This window comes from Artemia franciscana, chromosome 1 (assembly GCF_032884065.1).
Source record: "Artemia franciscana chromosome 1, ASM3288406v1, whole genome shotgun sequence".
Lineage (NCBI taxonomy): Eukaryota > Metazoa > Arthropoda > Branchiopoda > Anostraca > Artemiidae > Artemia > Artemia franciscana.
Genome location: NC_088863.1, coordinates 4667382 through 4686645, shown reverse-complemented (window position 1 = coordinate 4686645; position 19264 = coordinate 4667382). Strand labels below are relative to the sequence as shown.

The 19264-nt window shown below is 36.5% G+C and overlaps 1 protein-coding gene across 2 annotated transcripts in view; it reads left to right on the top strand.

Annotated features, from left to right (window-relative positions):
• LOC136024740 (tau-tubulin kinase homolog Asator-like) overlaps positions 1-19264 on the top strand; it is a 132122-nt gene that overhangs the window by 66940 nt on the left and 45918 nt on the right. For both annotated transcript variants that reach the window (XM_065700186.1, XM_065700177.1), the window contains exon 13: positions 5343-5465. In XM_065700186.1, coding sequence (XP_065556258.1) covers positions 5343-5465 — 123 coding nt within the window. The remainder of the gene's footprint in view (positions 1-5342; positions 5466-19264) is intronic.

The following is a 19264-nucleotide window of genomic DNA, read 5'->3' as shown; positions in this document are numbered from 1 at the left end:
GGTTATTACTCTGATCCTTTAAACGGGTCATCACAATTCTGTCAGACACTGCTTCATAGTCCATGAGTCCCACTCCTGCGAGGCCGGATCCGTCCATTGTAGCAGAAATGAACAGAATCGCCTTTTTACATGAAGGGGTTATTAGGTTAATTGTCTTTCGTCCATTCAGTCTTGTCTCTGAAACACAGAATATGTCTAGGTTATATAGATACAATTCTTCAGCTACGAGGGCTTGCGTTAGTGAACATTTGCTGGAACATAAGTTCTAGCAGCCCATATTCAGGCCTTGCCTCCTTGATAAGATGGTAGCTAGCTCACTTTTTGACGAAGTCGCCAGCCTTGGCGCATTGCTTAAAGTCAGGAATGCTGTAGCCAAATTCGCTCTCATATTATACATATTGGATATAGTTCTGGATGTTTCTTGGATATGATTAACCGCAAGGGCTCCAGTCCCACGGTTACCCTGAGCACGTTGGCCGTCACTTAACCGCATATAGATTCCATGATGAAGGATTCCATGAGCCGCTTGTACTGTGAAACCGTAGTTAAAAAGTATTTAGGCCCTATCCCTCGATACGAAATTTGGAATCCCCCTGCCGCTCGCCCTTCCTTTTCCAGCACTGCCTGGATGTTTCAGTTCCGCCCCTGAGCCATTCCTGGGACATTAAAGATATTGTTGTTTTAATAACTGGGATGCACTCAATGCCTTTCGATTTAGCTCTACCCTCTCCCTCGAGTCTTAATTCAATATTCGCTTCCCTTTTCCGCTTCAGCACTCCCTGAAAGTTTCAAATTTAGACCCCAAGCTGCCTTGGGAAATTGCAAATACATCATTTTGACAAAAAAATTGAAAAAAAATTGCCTGGTAAATTTGCCTTGCTGCTTAACTATGCATAGATTAGAAGTCCCATATGAGGTTATAATGCAATTATTATTGTGGACCTGATAATTTTCTAAAATCTCAAACAAAAGAATGTTGATATTCTCTTGCTCTAGTCTTCGTCCTTCCTTTCTCCAATATTACCTGAACATTTCAACTTCATTCCTTAAGCCATTGCTGAGATAATGCAGATATGTTATTTTGATGACCTGGCTGCACATTGTATTCTGTGCTTTCACCCCTAATTCAAAATTTGAGGTCCACTTTGAGTCCTCCCAGCATTTCTTGAAAGTTTCAACTCGATCCCACAGCCAATCTTGAGATATTGTAGGTAATCTGGTACTGGAGGGTCGCTGGCTCCACCCGATATATATATATATATATATATATATATATATATATATATATATATATATATATATATATATATATATATATATATATATATATATATATATATATATATATATATATATATATTAAAATTTAGAATTGTATACTATATTTATGTTTTGCAGCATATATGCATCCATACTTAAGGAATATTATATTTGTTCTGAATTTGATAATTATTTGCGTGACGCCGGTTTTCTGAAAAATATGTTTTTGTGCAGTTTTTTATTGTGCATGATTTTTGGTTACCTGCCAGTCTTTTCTGCTAAAATGTAGGTGTTGGAGGGGGGGAATAGGAGGTGTTACGTTTCCAATTTATTGCTCGAGTTACTTAGAGTTTTGAGTTCCTTGAATGTTTTCTAATATGTAAAGGTCATAACATGTGCATTTCTATAAAATAACTATTGCGATCACTTATGGAACTGATTTGTTATTATTTCCCTTGAATACGACAGGAATTTTTTTTTGTGGAATACCATTATTCTTATTTATTTGTTATGATCATATATTCTTTCTCAACTTGCAATAATCTCAAATATGACAATCGGTAAATGAGTATGATCAATGCCGCACTCAGTTAGATAAGAGTATTTTCGATTTTGCATTCACCCCTCTCCAAATTCTTCAACTAACTCTTTTTTTATATTTTCATTGGAACAAATCGAAAAAAGAGAAAAATACTCAGAGTTTGAAAAATACGATTTTTGGTATTTTCATTCAACAACTAAAGAATTAACAAATATATTGTACTAGGCATTCTCAAGAAGTTCCAGGGAAGGGGGAGGAAAAAATCTTCCTGAGTGTAGAGGACTCGGGACACAAAATTTTTCCTCAGCCTAGAGGACTTAGGGTACATTATTGCAAGTTGAATTAAAAACAAGTTCAAGCCATGGCTAATTGGAGAAAAAGCCAAGACAGTTAGTCTGAGTGAGAGGCAAATCCCCCCCCCCCAAAAAAAAGGTATAAACCTTTTTCAGGATTGTAAGAGATGCTCCTGAGCCTAGAGCACTCAGCCACATTGGACTTTGTTTGATTCTTGTAAAGGTATAGACCACCCATGTGATTGTTCTTATCTCAGAAACAAGGTATTTTGGATGTACAGCCTAAGCGTTGTAGTTGCATAAGGAGCATGATCGGCCCCCTTTTCCCTTCAATACGGCGGGTGTCGCAAAACCGGCTGCCTTTCAAACAGTTCGTGGTAACGAACTGTAGTAAGGAGTGACCCGGCTCACTAGTAACTGAAACTCTAAAAAATGGAATTTCGACACCAATAGCTATATCAAAAGTGTCGTATTTTTTACGCTGATTCTGAATATACAAGTTTCATCAAGTTTAGTTTTACCCATCGCCTGAGAAAATTTGCCTTATTTTTGAAAATAGGGAAACACCCCCTAAAAGTCAAAGTATCTTAACGAAAATCACACCATCAAATTCAGCGTATCAGAGAACCCTACTATAGAAGTTTCAAGCTCCTATCTACAAAATGTGGAATTTCACATTTTTTGTCAGAAGACAGATCACGGATGTGTGTTTATTTGTTTTTTTGTTGTTTTTTTCCCCAGGGGTTTCCCAGGTTTTCACGATAAAGGGGGTCGGGGGAAGGGGTTACATGGATTTATCATGAAGGAAGAAAATTTACATGAAGGGGACGCAGGATTTTCTTGCATTATTAAAAAAAGAACAATGAGAAAATAAAAAAAAATTTTCAGGTGGAAGTAAGGAGCAGCATTAAAACCTAAAACGAACAGAAATTATTATGTATATAAAGGGGTTTGTCTCCTCCACAATACCTCACTCTTTTTTAAAATACGCTAAAGTATTTTTTTAGTAATTTCAACTATTTATTCTACACCCTTTGTGATTCAGGGGTCATTCTTAAAGCATTGAGACCAAATTGAAGCTTTGGCGTAAAGGGCGAAGTTTTGACGAGGGGGAGAACCCCCTTGTATACCTAATAAAAATATACAAATATAGAATTTCGCTACGTAAGTTAATTCGTAAGTTAAGTATATTTATTACTAATAAAAACGCTCGTAAAAAAAGTTCTTATTGCCTTTGTAATTAACCAAAAATAGGAGTGCAACTAGGCCTCCTCCCCCACTCCTTTTTTCAAAATCAAAATCGTCCGATCAAAACTATAAGAAAGCCATTTAGCAAAAAAAAAAAAAAAAATATGCAAATTTCATTTTAATTATTCTTGTGAATTGAGCCAAAATCGGAACATGCATCAATTAAAAAACATTCAGAAATTAATAAAAAAAAACAGTTTTTAACTGCAAGTAAGGAGCGACATTGAAACTTAAAACGAACAGAAATTATTCCATATATGAAAGGGGTCGTTCCCTCCTCAACGCCTTGCTCTTGACGCTAAGTTTTTTATTGTTTTAAAAAGTAGATTTGTGAGAAAGAGTCAAACTTTAGCGAGGGGTCGAGGAGGGGACGACCCCTTTCATATACGAAATAATTTCTGTTTGTCTTAAGTTTTAATGTTGCTCCTTACTTGCAGTCGAAAAACTTGTTGTTGTTTTTTTTTTAATTTAATCGCTTATAGAGAAGACCGCGTCTTCTGATAAATGCGACACCTACAGAACGAAAAAAGACTTAAAGAAGTGGGAAATGCGATAATACAAGCCAGCGAAAACGTAGATTTCAATAGAAATATTTCGGTCAAGACCTCCGCTTGACCGTCTTCAGTGCACAATATTAAAAAAAATACTGATAAAATCCAAAGATAATATAAAAAATTAAACATTAAAACAAACACAAAAATTATAATATGAAGACACTCAAAGTAACGGTTAAAGTGGTTCGACGCCAACCAAACTTCATATCCAGGAGAAATGCCGTTCAAGTATTATTCTTCATATTTCGCAAGAAAAGAATGAACAGCCCCCCCCCCAAAAAAAAAGTTTGAAAATTTTTTAATAACAGTTCAGGTAGCAGCTTCATAAAATTGATTAAAAATAAATTGGCGAATGTTGGTTTGCCAATTTGAAACAATGCTTCTGCAATCTGTGCACAATGTATCTAAAACATCATTTGAAGTTTTAAGTTTCTTTTTGTGAAATTGAATCAAAATGGTGAAGAAAAAGTGCACTTTTTAAAAGAAGAAAACTTATTCGAAAGCCAATATTCGAATATATTTCAGGATTTTTTTTGCCAGTTTCCTATAAACTAAATTAGTTTTATGTCTTTTGTATGCTATGACCAAAAAAAATGGTTCAGATTACATATCGTTTTCATTAAAGTACAAAGCATTAAGCCTTCAAGGTTTTGGAGCGGGTGATAGCCCCATTCTTATGTTTGTGGTAATAAGAGAGTATATAATTTATAAAAAAGTCTGTATCCAGGGGGGTCAGGGGGTTTGAACCCCCCGAAATGTTTGTCCGACTCGTAAAAACGTAACAAAAATGATTATAAATAGATTTTTGATGCGCTTTTTAAAGTTTTTTACTCCTCCCCCCCAAAAAAAAAACATGCTGGATACATTCTTACATACAAATTTATGTATTTGTGGTAGTTTATATTATTTTAAGTTTTACTTCACTGTGCATTTTAATTTCTGTTTGTTTTGGGGTTCATTTATAAATTTCCCGACACCCGAACAAGTGCGAATTTTAATATATGTTTGTTTTATGGCTCGTTTTTAAGTTCCCTCTTTATCTTTAAATGCGGGCAGGGGCGTCTTTTTTTTTTGGGGGGGGGGGGTCAGTTGCCCCCAATAATTATATAGGGGGGAATTATTATATAGCCCATGCTCCTTGACTATCCGGATGTGGATCCCTCTTACATACGCAACAAAAATGCAGGAGCTACGCCCCTGAATGAAGTATCGCAAAATCAGTTGCCTTTTGCTTGTACAGCAAACAATGTGTTGTGATAGATGCGACACTCGAACAAAAAGATTAGATTATACCGACACATCCATCAAATTACTGTGGACAAACAATAGAAATGATGGAAAAGTAATTCCATAACCAAGTTCCCCTCAGCAGGTAATTCATCAAATCTTTGATTTTATGGATGACTGAATAAAACCGGAAAAATGATTAGTGAATTCATTTTGTAGACAATGTCCATTTCGGATCGTGAACCAATTCAACACATCTCAGGTCGATTGGAAATTCGCGTCGTTGAAAGGGGTGGAAACAAGCCAGTAGAGCCCCCAGGCGGTGAGGTATCGACTCTACCGGTAAGTATTGGTTTTGTGACAAATAGCCTGATTTCCGTTTTTAGATAGCCTGTTTCTTCCCAGAATTAATTTGTTTTGTGGCTCTGATAAATATTTATCATTCAAAGCTAAGGAAAGGAGGATTTGTTAGGTGATGATTTTTTGTACGATTGGATTCTTGTGGACAGGAGTGATAAATGAAGAGGGGCTTAATGATCGGCATAGAAAATACATTCGTCTTTGATTGGTATCTTTGGCTTTTAATGAATTATTTTGACTATTCGAAGCTTCAAGATTAGATATCAGGATTTTTATGTTTTTCTTTTTTTGTAAGAAAAGCTTGAATTGGAAATGGTTGTAAGGGGCTGAGGTACCATTAATAAATTTAAAAGGGATCTATGAGAAATATCTTTTAGTATACTGAGATAAGATTAAACTCAATATGACGAGTCTCTGCCGCCTCCAAAATATCGGAAACTGCGTTTATGGAAGCCATATCATCCAGATATGGCTTCTTTCAGATTTCTGCTTTCTGCTTTCAGAACTTCTGCTTTTTACACGTCTGTTTTCTATAGGAAAATTTGGAGAAAAAAAATATTATGTAGCCCATGCCCCTTGACTATCCGGATATGGACTCCTCTTGCCTCTCAATAAAAATACTAGAGATTTGCCTCAGTATTGATAGCTGTATTTGGAATATCAAAGGTTCTTCGACATTATGGAGTGTTCAACTTTCAAAAAAAAAAAAAAAGAAAAAAAAAAAAAAAAAAAAAAACTGAGAGAAAAGTACCAATAAGTTCTTGAATAATGCATTATCAAGTTCTTTTTTTTTGTGCGTGTGTTTGTGGGTGTGTGGGTTTGTGAAGGAAAAGCCTGGCCTGAAGCATTATTAAAGTAAAATCAGGATTTTTAGACGCGTTGGTAAAGGGGTCAGTCGATGATCAACAATTGTGTTTTTAAATCAGGCTATGTTTTTTTTGGAACAAGATTGCCAGCTTTTGCTATCAGTTTTTGTCTAAGTTATGCATGATGTGATTATCTGGAAGTAGTATTTGCAATAGGCTGTGCAATAGCTCACTTCTCTAAAAGCTTATGCTCTTATGCTCAAATTGGTTAAGTAATCTTTCTAGCGGGATCTGTGACTCAAACAAGGTTGAATGCTGACCAATGGTCTGCGTTGCGCAAGTACCGATATTCTGATTCAGTGCCTTCAGCAGGGAGTGCAATGCGTGGTTGGGGGCAAATCATCCGACGCTATTTTGTTTATTTAAAGTTTTAATGTAGTTCCTTACTTTTAGTTGAAAAAATTGTTTTTATGGCACTCGGTATTTACCAAGTGACATATAGTGATCGCAATTTCTGTCGGTCTCTCGGTCTGTCTGACCCGGTTTTGCTAGTTTGGGCACTTCTAGGTAAGCTAGGACGATGAAATTTGGCAGGCGTATCAGGGACCAGATTAGATTAAATTAGAGATAGTCATTTCCCCGATTCGACCATCTGGGGGGGGGAGAGTGGGGGGATGGTTAATTCGGAAAAAGGAGAAAATATGAGGTATTTTTAACTTACGAATGGGTGATTGGATCTTAATGAAATTTGATATTTAGAAGGATATCGTTTCTCAGAGCTCTTATTCTAAATCCTGACTGGATCCAGTGACATTGGGGAAGTTGAGGGGGAAACCAGAAATCTTGGAAAACGCTTAGAGTGGAGGGATCAGGATGAAACTTGGTGGGAAAAATAAGCACAAGTCCTAGATACGTGATTGACATAAACAGAACGGATTCACTCTCTTTAGGGAGAAGAGGGGGGTTAATTCGGAAAAATTAGAAAAAAATCAGGTATTTTTAACTTACGAACGAGTGATCGGATCTTAATGAAATTTGATATTTAGAAGGATCTCGTAACTTGGAGCTTTTATTTTAAATCCCGACCAGATCTGGTGATATTGGGAGAGTAGGAGGGGGAAACTGGAAATCTTGGAAAACGCTTAGAGTGTAGAGATCGAGATGAAGCTTGGTGGGAAGAAAAAGCACATGTCCTAGATACGTTATTGACATAACATGACCGGATCTGCTCTCTTTGGGGGAGTTTTGGGGGGTTTGCTAGTTTGGGCACTTCCAGATAAGCTAGGACGAATAAAGTTGGCAGGTGTATGAGGGACCAGACTAGATTAAATCATAAATAGTCTCTTCCCAGATTCAACCATCTGGGGGGATGGCGAGCGAACTAGATAGTTGAGAAGAATTTTATTGCCGATAAAACAAATCATTCTTCTTCTTAAGTATGGCTTGTGGTCTCAGATTCGAATCTCGGACCACTCCAATTTTTACATGAAGAAGATCCAAAACTAGATACGTGATCAATATAGCGATCGCTGAAATTTGGCAGGCTTATCAGGGACCCTACCAGATTAAATTATAAATTGTTGCTTCCCTGATTTGACCATCTGGGGGGGGGGAGTGGAAGGACGGTTAATTCGGAAAAATTAGAAAAAAATTAAGTATTTTTAACTTACGAACGGGTTATTTGATCTTAATGAAATTTGATATTTAGAAGGACCTCGTGTCTCAGAGCTCTTATTTTAAATCCTGACCGGATCCGGTAATATTGAGGGGAGTTGAAAGGGGAAACTGGAAATCTTGGAATCGCTTTAAGCGGAGGGACCGTAATGAAACTTGGTGGGAAGAAGCTCTTGGCTCTTGGCTCTTCTGACCTCGGCACAAGTGCCATATGAACTCTTGGCTCTTGTTTCTTTTTGATTTCATAATAGTTTTACTGTATTAAAATAAACGACACAGTAATTACACATGATTCTGATTATTGGATAATTCCTCTAGGCTTTGTCTGTTTTGACGGGCGTTTTCAGGCTGAAAAATCTCTTCTTAGCTAATTTATCTACTATGGGTTGCCTCTCCGTAGTCACATAATATTTGTAGGCGTGGATATTCAATGAATCCGATGTAATAGGCTTGAGACTGTCTGTGCAGGTTTTTAACTCTTACTGATAGAAGAGCATCGCCAAGTGCTGTGACAAAGATTAGGCCCAGGATTGTGCAAAGCCTCCCTTCATACTAGAGGTCCCAGGGACTTCTTGCTGTCCGGCTCTAAACCGTCTTAAGTAATTCGGTGTAGCACTGAGAAGATATGCTGGTCCCTGTCCTACATTCGTATTCAGGACCATTGCTTTTCCTGAGGCCAAAATAATTTGAATGATTTAAAGAACATGAAAATTGGATCTTGGAATATTTTAACCTTAAAAAATAACTATCCTATTGACATTTTGACTTACGAATTGAGACAATTCGAGTTGGACTTATTAGGAGATTAAATAAAAAAAAACTAGTTTTTTTTAACTGAAAGTAAGGAGCGACATTAAAACTTAAAACGAACAGAAATTACTCCGTATATGAAATGGGTTGTCCCCTCGGCAATCCCTCGCTCTTTACGCTAAAGCTTTTAATTGTTTTAAAAAGTAGAATTGTGGCAAAGAGTCAAACTTCAGCGTAAAGAGCGAAGGATTGCGGAGGGGACAACCCATATCATATATGGAGTAATTTCTGTTCGTTTTAAGTTTTAATGTCGCTGCTTACTTTCAGTTAAAAAAACTAGTTTTTTTATTTAATTTCTGAACGTTTTTGAATTAACGCATGTTTGATTTTGGCTCTCCGCACATAAATTATTGAAATGAAATCTGTATATTAATTTTTTTTTGGCTAAATGGCTTTCTCTTAGTTTTGATCAGACGATTTTGAGAAATAAGGGGTGGGGAAGGAGGCCTAGCTGCCCTCCAATTTTTCGGTTACTTAAAAAGGCTACTAGAACTTTTAATTTTTAACGAACGTTTTTATTAGTAAAAAATATGCGTAACTTAAGAATTAACTTACGTAACAAAATTTTATATTCTTCTGTTTTTATTATGTGTACGAGGGGGTTTGTACCCTCGTACCCTCGTTAATACCTCGCTCTTTACACTAAATCGTAAGTTTTGTCCCAATTCTTTAAGAATGACCCCTGAATCAAAAAGGCCGTAGAATAAATAGTTGAAATTACTAAAAATACTTTAGCATAAAGAGCGAAGTATTTATCTCCTCCTAAATACCTCGCTCTTTATGCTAAAGTATTTTTAGAACCCCTCATATGCGTAATAATCTCTGTTCGTTTTAAATTTCAATGCTATTCCTTACTTTCAATTGAAAAAACGTTTTCATGTTTATTTTTTCATTGTTTTTTTTTTTTATAGTAATGCTAGAAAATCCTGCGCCCTTTTCATTGGATTTTTCTTCCCCCATGACGTATTCCTCCAAGGAAAGATCCTCCTACATAGCCCCCTCCCATCTACCCCAACCCCCCAAACCAAAAAAATCCCCCTGAAAACGCCAGTACACTTCCCAATAACCATTACTATATGTAAACACTGGTCAAAGTTTGTATCTTGCAGCCCCTCCCCCAGGGATTGTGGGGGAGTAAGTCATTCCCAAAGACATAGTTATTATGGTTTTCGACTATGCGAAACAAAATGGCTGTCTCAAAATTTTAATCCGTTGACTTTTGGAAAAAAATGAGCGTGGGAGGGGGCCTAGGTGCCCTCCAATTTTTTGATCACTTAAAAAGGGCACTAGAACTTTTAATTTCCGTAAGAATGAGCCCTCTTGCGACACTCTAGGACCACTTGGTCGATACGATGACCCCTGAAAAAAAAAAAACAAATAAAAAAAAAAAAAAAAAAAAAAAAAAAAACACGCACCCGTGATTTGTCTTCTGGCAAAATATACGAAATTCCACATTTTTTTAGATAGGAGCTTTATTTTTTTTAGCTTAATTTTTGCTATAGGGTTCTCTGATACGCCGAATGCGATGGTGTGATTTTCGTTAAGATTCTATTACTTTTAGGGGATGTTTCCCCCTATTTTCCAAAATAAAGCAAATTTTCTCAGGCTCGTAACTTTTGATGACAAAGACTAAATTAATTGAAACTTATATATTTAGGATCAGCGTGAAAATTCGATCCTTTTGATGTATCTTTTAGCATCAAAATCCGTTTTTTAGAGTTTCGTTTACTATTGAGCCGGGTCGCTCCTTACTACAGTTCGTTACCACGAACTGTTTGATTCAGAAACTCATATCCCAGGGATAGGAAGCATGACATTAGGTGATAAAGAATTTGTTTACTCAGACAGGAAGAATTGGGTGTATAGCCAGGGAATAGGGCTCATGATGAGTAAGGAAGCTTCTAAGTCTTGTTTAGGCTGGTAAGGTATCGATAATATGAAAAGTAATCGCTCTTTTTAAGAATAAAAACTTCAGGATATCAGTTATAGTAGTATATGCCCCTGTAGGGCCGACTGACGGAGATACTAGTGATTCAGATGAATTTTACTTACAGTTACAGAAGCAAATAGACAGGGTCCCAAGAAGAATTATTGTGTTTTTATTAGGAGATTTTAACGCCCAAGTCGGTAGAAATAGGGATAGATGGTATCCTAGGCTAGGCAAATTTGGTGTACGAAAAGAAAACAACAATGGCTACAGACTGTTTCAATGTTTTAGACTGTTGCAACAATCTAGCTATAACAAATACGTTGTTTGGTTATAAAATGGCCCATAAGTTAACATGGTATTCACGTGATGGTGAATACCATTTTGAATACCATGATGGTGAAACCTTATTGATTATCTTATTGTAAACCGAAGACTGGCAGGATCAATACAAGATTCTATGCCATATAGGAGTGCTGTTATTGATGTTAAAAGTAAAGATCACCATCTGGTAGTATCTAGGGTTAATTCAAAGTCGAAATTTCGGAAGAGTAACTACCTCCCGGGTAGTTATGATATTAGTAGACTCCAGGATGAGAATTCGAGAGAAATTTTCCAGGAACTGTTGTGTACTAAACTAGAGAGTTTAAAATTTGACAATGTTGAAGATGGATGAAATTATTTTAGGAAAAAAATTTGTTAAGTTGACGATGCTGTCCTTGGAAGAAAATTAGGACTGCAGCTTGGAATAATAGTAAAAAGGCTTTATGTTTAATAGTGAAGAGAAGGGGCTTGTACAGGAATTATCTGAGTGATAAATAGGAAAACAAAAGGTTTACAAAGAAAGTGTAAAAAGCATTAAAATATAAACTAAGGAGTGTAAAGTGGATGCCATGGATTAAATTACCGAGGATCTGGAAGATGCAGTTTTATAGTATATTAGTAAAATATTGTACTGGCGTGTTAATAAATTGAGAGAGAGCAGTCAATCCTGACCTGTCCCAGTCAAAGATGAGAACGGGTCCACAATTAGTGATAAGGAAAGAGTTGAAGAGAGATTGGCTGAACATTCTGAGAATGTGCTAAACCGGGATAGAGTTGCACGAAAAGATATTAAGGAAAAAGAAAAAGTTTGTGATGCCTTGGTTGTGAAGGAAGATTTGTTTTGTGAGGGAGAACTATCGACGGTACTAAAAGGATTAAAAAACATTAAGGCTCCTGGTGCTGATAGCGTGGTAAATGAGTCTGTTAAATATGGCGGCTCTGAGGTTAGAAATAAGTTACTAAAGATTATGGATACAATTTTTGAAAAAAGGGAAGTACTTAGCCGATTTTAGGAAAACCTTAATTAAACCACTGTATAAAAAAGGTGATAAGAGTGAGGATGGTAATTATCAAGGCATTAGTCTGGTCTCTGTAGGTAGTAAATTACTTAGTTATAAGATACTTTTTAGAATGAGAGATAGACAAAGTTTTAAGAGGAGAACAGTGCGGTTTTAGAAAAGGTAGAGGATGTGTCGACGAAGGCTAGTAATTGAGAAGTGCCTGAGTTATCAAATACCTTCAATTCTTTTGATAGAAGAGCTTTAGTAAAGGTTTTATCCTTGTATGGTATCTCCCCGTGTATGGATCATTTTGATGGTTTTGTCCTAAGAAGCACAGGAAAGGCAATGGGAGACCATGGAATCAAATATGGAGGAAAAAATCTCCTGGTTTTAGATTATACTGATGAGTTAAGCATCCTAGATCAAAATATAATCAAAATGAATGAACTTTCAGGGGGGTTTTGCGAGTTCAGGGTGTTAGAATAGGATTGAAAATAAATGTTAAGAAGACTATGTCACTAAGGCTAGAAATAAGTGAAGATGAAAAGGCGACGTCGGGTAACGAAAAGATTGATCAGGTGGGCAGCTTCATTTACCTTGGTTGTATTATTAGTAAAGATGGTGGGAGCAGTGAAGATGTTGAAAGTAGAATAACCAAGGCTGAGGGTGTGAGAAAACACCCTGAGCCTTGGTTATTATATGGGGTGTTTTTTCACAGTTAACAAAATTTCGTAAGAATAGAAAGATAAGTCTTTCAAAACAAGATTAGAATTTAGGAAGATACAGTGAAGACAGTGGTCAAATATTGCTGGAAAGCATTGATGCTCCAAAAAGTGGATGAAGATTTGCTAGATGCTTTCCAGAGAAATTGTCTACGGATTGTTATGGGTATTTGGCTGACTGATCGTATCTCAAACAGTAGGCTTAACGAAAAGTATGGTTCAATCCCGCTTTCTAGGGCTATACTGAGAGAAAGGTTGAAATGGCTAGAACACCTGCTGAGGATGAAGGATGACATATTGCCAAATATTGTCCTTTTCGGCCAACCGTATAGGGCTAAATGGAAAGCAGGCCGTCCGTGGTTGGGGTGGGAGGATGTCATAAAGAAAGATTCAAAGAAAATGGGAGCCTCCTGTGAGGGCGTACAGAGAGAGGCTTTGAATAGATTGGGATGGAGGAGGAGCGTGCGTTGCTGTGTTTGCCTCAGGTGGTTTCGTGCTGCGGTGAGTTGTTCGTAATAGCAGTAGTAGAATTGAATATTATAAATATGTTAATTACAAATACTAAATTATTGAAAACATCATAGTCGGCCCGGAAATATTACGGTGTTTGCCAATTTTTCATGTGAAGATGTTCTGGCGGAATTATCCGGGGGCTATTTTCCGCACGTTTGATTCCTGGGAAATAATTTCCACGGAAGAGGGCATTTCTGGAGTGATCGAGAAACCGATTAGAATTAAAGTCTTATTCAAACGAAAGAATGCTAAGCAGAATTTTTCAGGCTGAATTGTCCACAACCAATTTTTCAGGGAGGGGGGATTCTCACGAGGATGGAACTGTCTAAAGGGAATTTGAAGGGGGGAATATTTGCCTTACGTTGGATGAAATTGCTCCGAAGGAGATCTCCGTGAGAGGAAGGGTTGCCCCCTCCATATATGAAGGGTGTCTCCTACCAAATACCTTGCTCTTTACGCTAAAGTTTGACTGTTTCTCCCAATTTTTAAGAGCGTTCACTTAAACACGGGAGTTTTTTAATTAAAATAAGAAGTTTTTTTTTAATTGCTAACAGCTTTAGCGCAAAGAATAAGGTAATTATGAGGGGGGAACCCTTCATATAAGGAATAAATCTTCCAAAGTCAATCTGCAAATTTCGTTTTAATGTAGAGTGAGCCAAATTCGAACCTCATTAGTTGAAAAATGTTCAGAAATCAGATAAAAAAAATCACACCTTTTTTTTTACTGAAAGTAAGGACCAATATTAAAACCTAAAACGAACAGAAATTATTCCGTATATGAAGAAAGTTTGTCCCCTCCTCAACGCCTCACTAAAAGTTTTTAGTGCTTTAGAAAGTAGCATTCTAACAAAGAGTCAAACTTTAGTGTTAAGAGCGAGGCTTTACGATGGTGCTTTGACTTTCACATACAGAATAATTTCTGTTCGGTTTAAGTTTTGGTGTCATTTCTTACTTTCAGTTAAAAAAAACTTGTTTTTTCCATTTAATTCGAAAAAGAAAAGCCTTTTGCCTATTGCTTACGCATAGCATTTGTTATTGGAAAGTAAACAGACATTTTTTCGGAAGGCGAATTTTCTCTGAGGGAATTTTCGTGGTGGGATGTGGGGGATGCCTTCTTTTAAATACTTCGTTCTTTATTCTGAAGTATGATTTTATATCTCAATCCTTTAAGAACAAAAAGTGAAAGACAATGTTCGTTATATTAGAATAAGATAGCTCTTTGAACATTCGAAACAACGTTAGCGTGAAGAGCAAGGTATTGTGGAGGGGTATCCTCCCTATATCGTAACAAGTTCTGTTCATTTAAGTTTTAGTGTTGATCCTTACTTTCAGTTGAAAAAACCTGCTTTTTATGGCACTTGGTATTAACCAAGTGACATATAGCAATCGCAAATTCTGTCGGTCGGTCTGTCGGTCCCGGTTTTGCTACTTTAGGCACTTCCAGGTAAGCTAGGACGATGAAATTTGGCAGGTGTATCAGGGACCGGACCAGATTAAATTAGAAATAGTCTTTTTCCCGATTTGACCATCTGGGGGGGGGGAGTGGGGGGCCCGTTAATTCGGAAAAAAATAGAAAAATTGAAGTATTTTTAACTTACGAACGGTTGATCAGATCTTAATGAAATTTGATGTTTGGAAGGATATCGTGTCTTAGAGCTCTTATTTCAAATCCTGACCGGATCTGGTGACATTGGGGGGAGTTGGAGGGGGGAACCCTAAAATCTTGGAAAACACTTAGAGTAGAGGGATTGGGATGAAACTTAGTGGGAAAAATAAGCACAAGTCCTAGATACATGATTGAAATAACCGGAACGGATCCGCTCTATTGGCGGGGGGGGGGGGGGTTAATTCTGGAAAATTAGAAAAAATGACGTATTTTTAACTTACGAAGGAGTGATCGGATCTTCATCAAACTTCATATTTAGAAGGACATCGTAACCCAGATCTATTATTTTAAATTTCAACCGGATCCAGTGTCTTTGGGGCGGGGGCAGTTGGGGGGGGGACCTGGAATCTTAGAAAATACTTAAAGCGGAGAGATCAGGATGAAACTAGATGGGAAGAATAAAAACCTGTCTAAGATACGTAACTGACATAATCGGACCGGATCTGCTCTCTTTGGTGGAGTTGGGGGGGGGGGGTTAATTTTGAAAATTGAGGTATTTGTAACTTACGAAAGGGTGACCAGATCTTAATGAAATTTGATATTTAGAAGGATCTTGTGCTTTAAAGCTCTAATTTTAAATTCCGACCAGATCCTGTGACATTGGGAGGAATTAGAAGGGGAAACCGGAATTCTTGGAAAACGTGAAAATTGGGGTATTTTTATCTTACGAATAGGTGATCGGATCTTAATGAAATTTGATATTTAGAAGGAATTCATGTCTCAGAGCTCTTTTTTCAAATCCCGACTAGATCTTTTGACATTGGGGAGAGTTGGAGGGGGAAATCTTGGAAAACACTTGGAGTGGAGGAATCGGGATGAAGCTTGGTGGATGGAATAAGCAAATAAGCAATGATACGTGATTGAGGTAACCGTACTGGATTTGCTCTCTTTGGGGGAGTTGGGGGGTAGGGTTCAGTGATTTGGCGAGTTTGGTGCTTCTGGACGTGCTAGGACGATGAAAATTGGTAGGCGTGTCAGGGAGCTGCACAAATTGACTTGATAAAGTTGTTTTCCTAGATTTGACCATCTGGGGGGCTAAAGGGAGAGGAAAAATTAGAAAAAATGAGTTATTTATAATTTATGAGTGGGTGATCGGATCTGAATGAATTTTGATACTTAGAAGGGCATCGTGACTCAGAGCTCTTATTTTAAATCCTGACCGGCATTAAGCCTCTGATTTTCCTTTTTAATCAATCTTTTGATTCTTAGAATTGTGTTAGAGCTCATACCATATGAGCTCTTGGCTCTTGTTTTGTTTAATCACTCAATGGCGCATACAATTCTCAGCGGAAAACATTGAAATGCCGTTGATTTTGAATAGCCGAAAATAGCCAGTAGTTTATTTTTAATATCTGGAGGCCAATCCCATTTAATTTCAAACCTAGATTTTTGTTGTAAACATTTATGTCATCGAAGCTTGTTTTTATATTATTCAATGTTTGAAAAAAATTGTGCAAAATATTCTTTAATTACAATTTTTGTTATTGAACTTTGGCAAAGCGAAGAGTTAATTTATTTGAGCATTAAAAACAATAGGACATATCAAAATCATAATAACAAATATAGAAAGGGAAAGCATCGATCTATTGTTTAATCAAATTATCGCCAAAAACTTCCAATTTAAAGCGAAACATCTCATCGTAAAACTCATCTAATAACGGACTTAAAGCAAAACAGTGGCTTTGAATGCGTGAGCTAATGTCCTATAGGCAGTTAGATTGCCTCTGCATCGCCTTTGTCAACGTGGCGTTAATCAGCGATGCAAGGATAAAATGTAACGTAAATTACGCAAATAAGGTGCAAAATTTTCCTGGAGTTCTGACTATAACTGAAGGGGTCACAAAAAGGCTTTGGGTGAAAATATGTAATCACCCAAAACTTTTAAACTGTGGGCTCACCTTGGGCTCTTAAAATCGTCTAGAAATTCTATAAAATTGAAAACGGTTTCTTAGTGTTCCAAGTAGATTATACTTAGATAAGTGAGGCTAAATCTGTTAAAAAAAAAACAACCAGAGACATTTACTATATAAATTTTCATATCACTTATCAAAATTCATACGCTATTTACGAAAAGGAATCATTCTGAAAAAAAAAATTGTAAATGAAAACTGAAAAACAGTCTATTATTGATATGTATGCAAAAGTTAGGTAGAATGATATATCAAACAGTTCGTGGTATCCAACTGTAGTAAGGAGCAACCCGGCTCAATAGTTACTGAAACTCTAAAAAAAACTGAATTTTAATACCAATAGTTACATCAAAAGAATTGCATTTTTATGCTGATTTTAAATATATAAGTCTCATCGAGTAAAAGTCTTACCCATCGAAAGTTACAAGCCTGAGAAAATTTGCCTTATTTTCGAGAATAGGGGGAAACACCCCCTAAAAATCATTGAATCGCACCTTAACGAAAAATCACACCATCAAATTCAGCGTATCAGAGAACCCTACTGTAGAAGTTTTTAAGCTCCTATCTACAAAAATATGGAATTTTGTAATTTTTGCCGGAAGACATAACGGATGCATGTTTATTTGTTTTTTTCCAGGGGTGATCGTATCGACCCAGTGGTCCTACAATGTCGTGGGAGGGCTCGTTCCAACGGAAATTAAAAGCTCTAGTGCCCTTTTTAAGTGAACCAAAAAATCGGAGGGCACCTAGGCCCCCTCCCACGCTCATATTTTTCTGAGATCAAAATTATGAGATGCCATTTTGTTCAGCATAGTCGAAAAACCTAATAATTATGTCTTTTGGGACGACTTTATCCCCCACAGTCCCCGGGGGAGGGGCTGCAAGTTACAAACTTTGACCGTTGTTTACATATTGTAATGGTTATTGGGAAGTGTACAGACGTTTTCAGGGGGACTTTTTCGTGTTGAGGGGGGGGAATATGGTTTTATTTTTATATATATTTTTATTTATATTATTTTAGTTTTAGTTTCCAGTTTTTTTTTGCTTTTTTTTCTACGCTGGAGACGCTTTGTTCTATACGGGTGAAATATTCGTTTGTTTTTTTTCTCTTCGTTTCCTTTTACTGGCTGTAGATCCATTTGTCATTTTCATGTTCATATCTTTCTTTTTTCATGGCTTGCCAGTTGGGCTTTAGATCTCTTATATGTCGAATTGCAAATTTCTTGTCTTTTATTTGTTTTTAAGGGCGCTTTGTGCCATATTGGGGTTTTACAATGATTCTACTGTACCATGAAACAAATTACTGATCCTATGCATTAACATGCTATATTACTTTTTTTTCTTGAGGGTTTCATTGGTCCTAAAAGATTGGAAAAATTATTTTTTTGTCGCCTATCATCGAGGAAAATGTCAGTTCAAAGACTCCCAGCCCTAACCTTATTATACAAAATCACACCTACATCCTCCCATACTCTGTAACATCATGCGTAGTTTCTCAGTAATGCGTCATCCATCTTGGCTTGTTGACTTTATATTTTCTCCTTTTTTTGTCGCCACTTTCTTCTCCGTGTTTAATTTTCGTCTAGCTGGCTATCACTCACAGAAGTTTCCTAAAAAGCTTTTTGTTTGCTATGAAGATATTACTGAAGGGATATTTGGATTTCTTATACTGGAGTTGAATTAAATTCGTCGTTAAAAATCAATGATGGAGTGCGAGAAATTTAAATGTAGAATTTTTTTTTATGTATAATTTGAAGTTACAATGATCGTTCTGTGAAGTTTTGGTCAGGTTATAGTGGGAATGTTCATCTTTTGAAGATTTGAGGAGATTTAATGTGAATTTAAGGTCTTTAAAATGTGGTGATGGATCTTTGAGTAAAACTTCGGTTTTTCTACAAAGCTAAAATATACTTTGTCTTTTGCCTAACAACAATTTAATGTATGGCTTTGTTTATATGATGTTTCAAAAGAAAATTTTAGAAGGAAATGGAATAAAGTCCTAGTTGAGGGACTTATTGCTATTTTGGGAAGAAGTTGAGTTAGGTGAATGAAATTTCCTGGAATGAATCCAAGGCCGAGCAACTACCACTATTTTTCCTTATTTCTTGGGCTTGGGATATTGTATAGATGGCAGGTCTATACCGATCTAAGTTTGACAAAAACAAGACTTTAATTTTCGGTCTATTTCTCATTGCCTCTAGTTTTTGAAAATACAATTCCTGGTATTTCGGCAAAATTTGAAACCATGTCAAAAGTTTTTCCCCAAATTAAAAAAAATCGAAATATTTGAAACCTTATAAATTAGGATGGAGAAAATATATGAGGCTGAAAACGCTTTTCTTGTGCCTTATTTGAGTAGTAGATCTCTCAAAAAGTAGTCTATCTCTCAAGTTTCAACTTTTATAACATAAAGATTGTAAAAAAAACC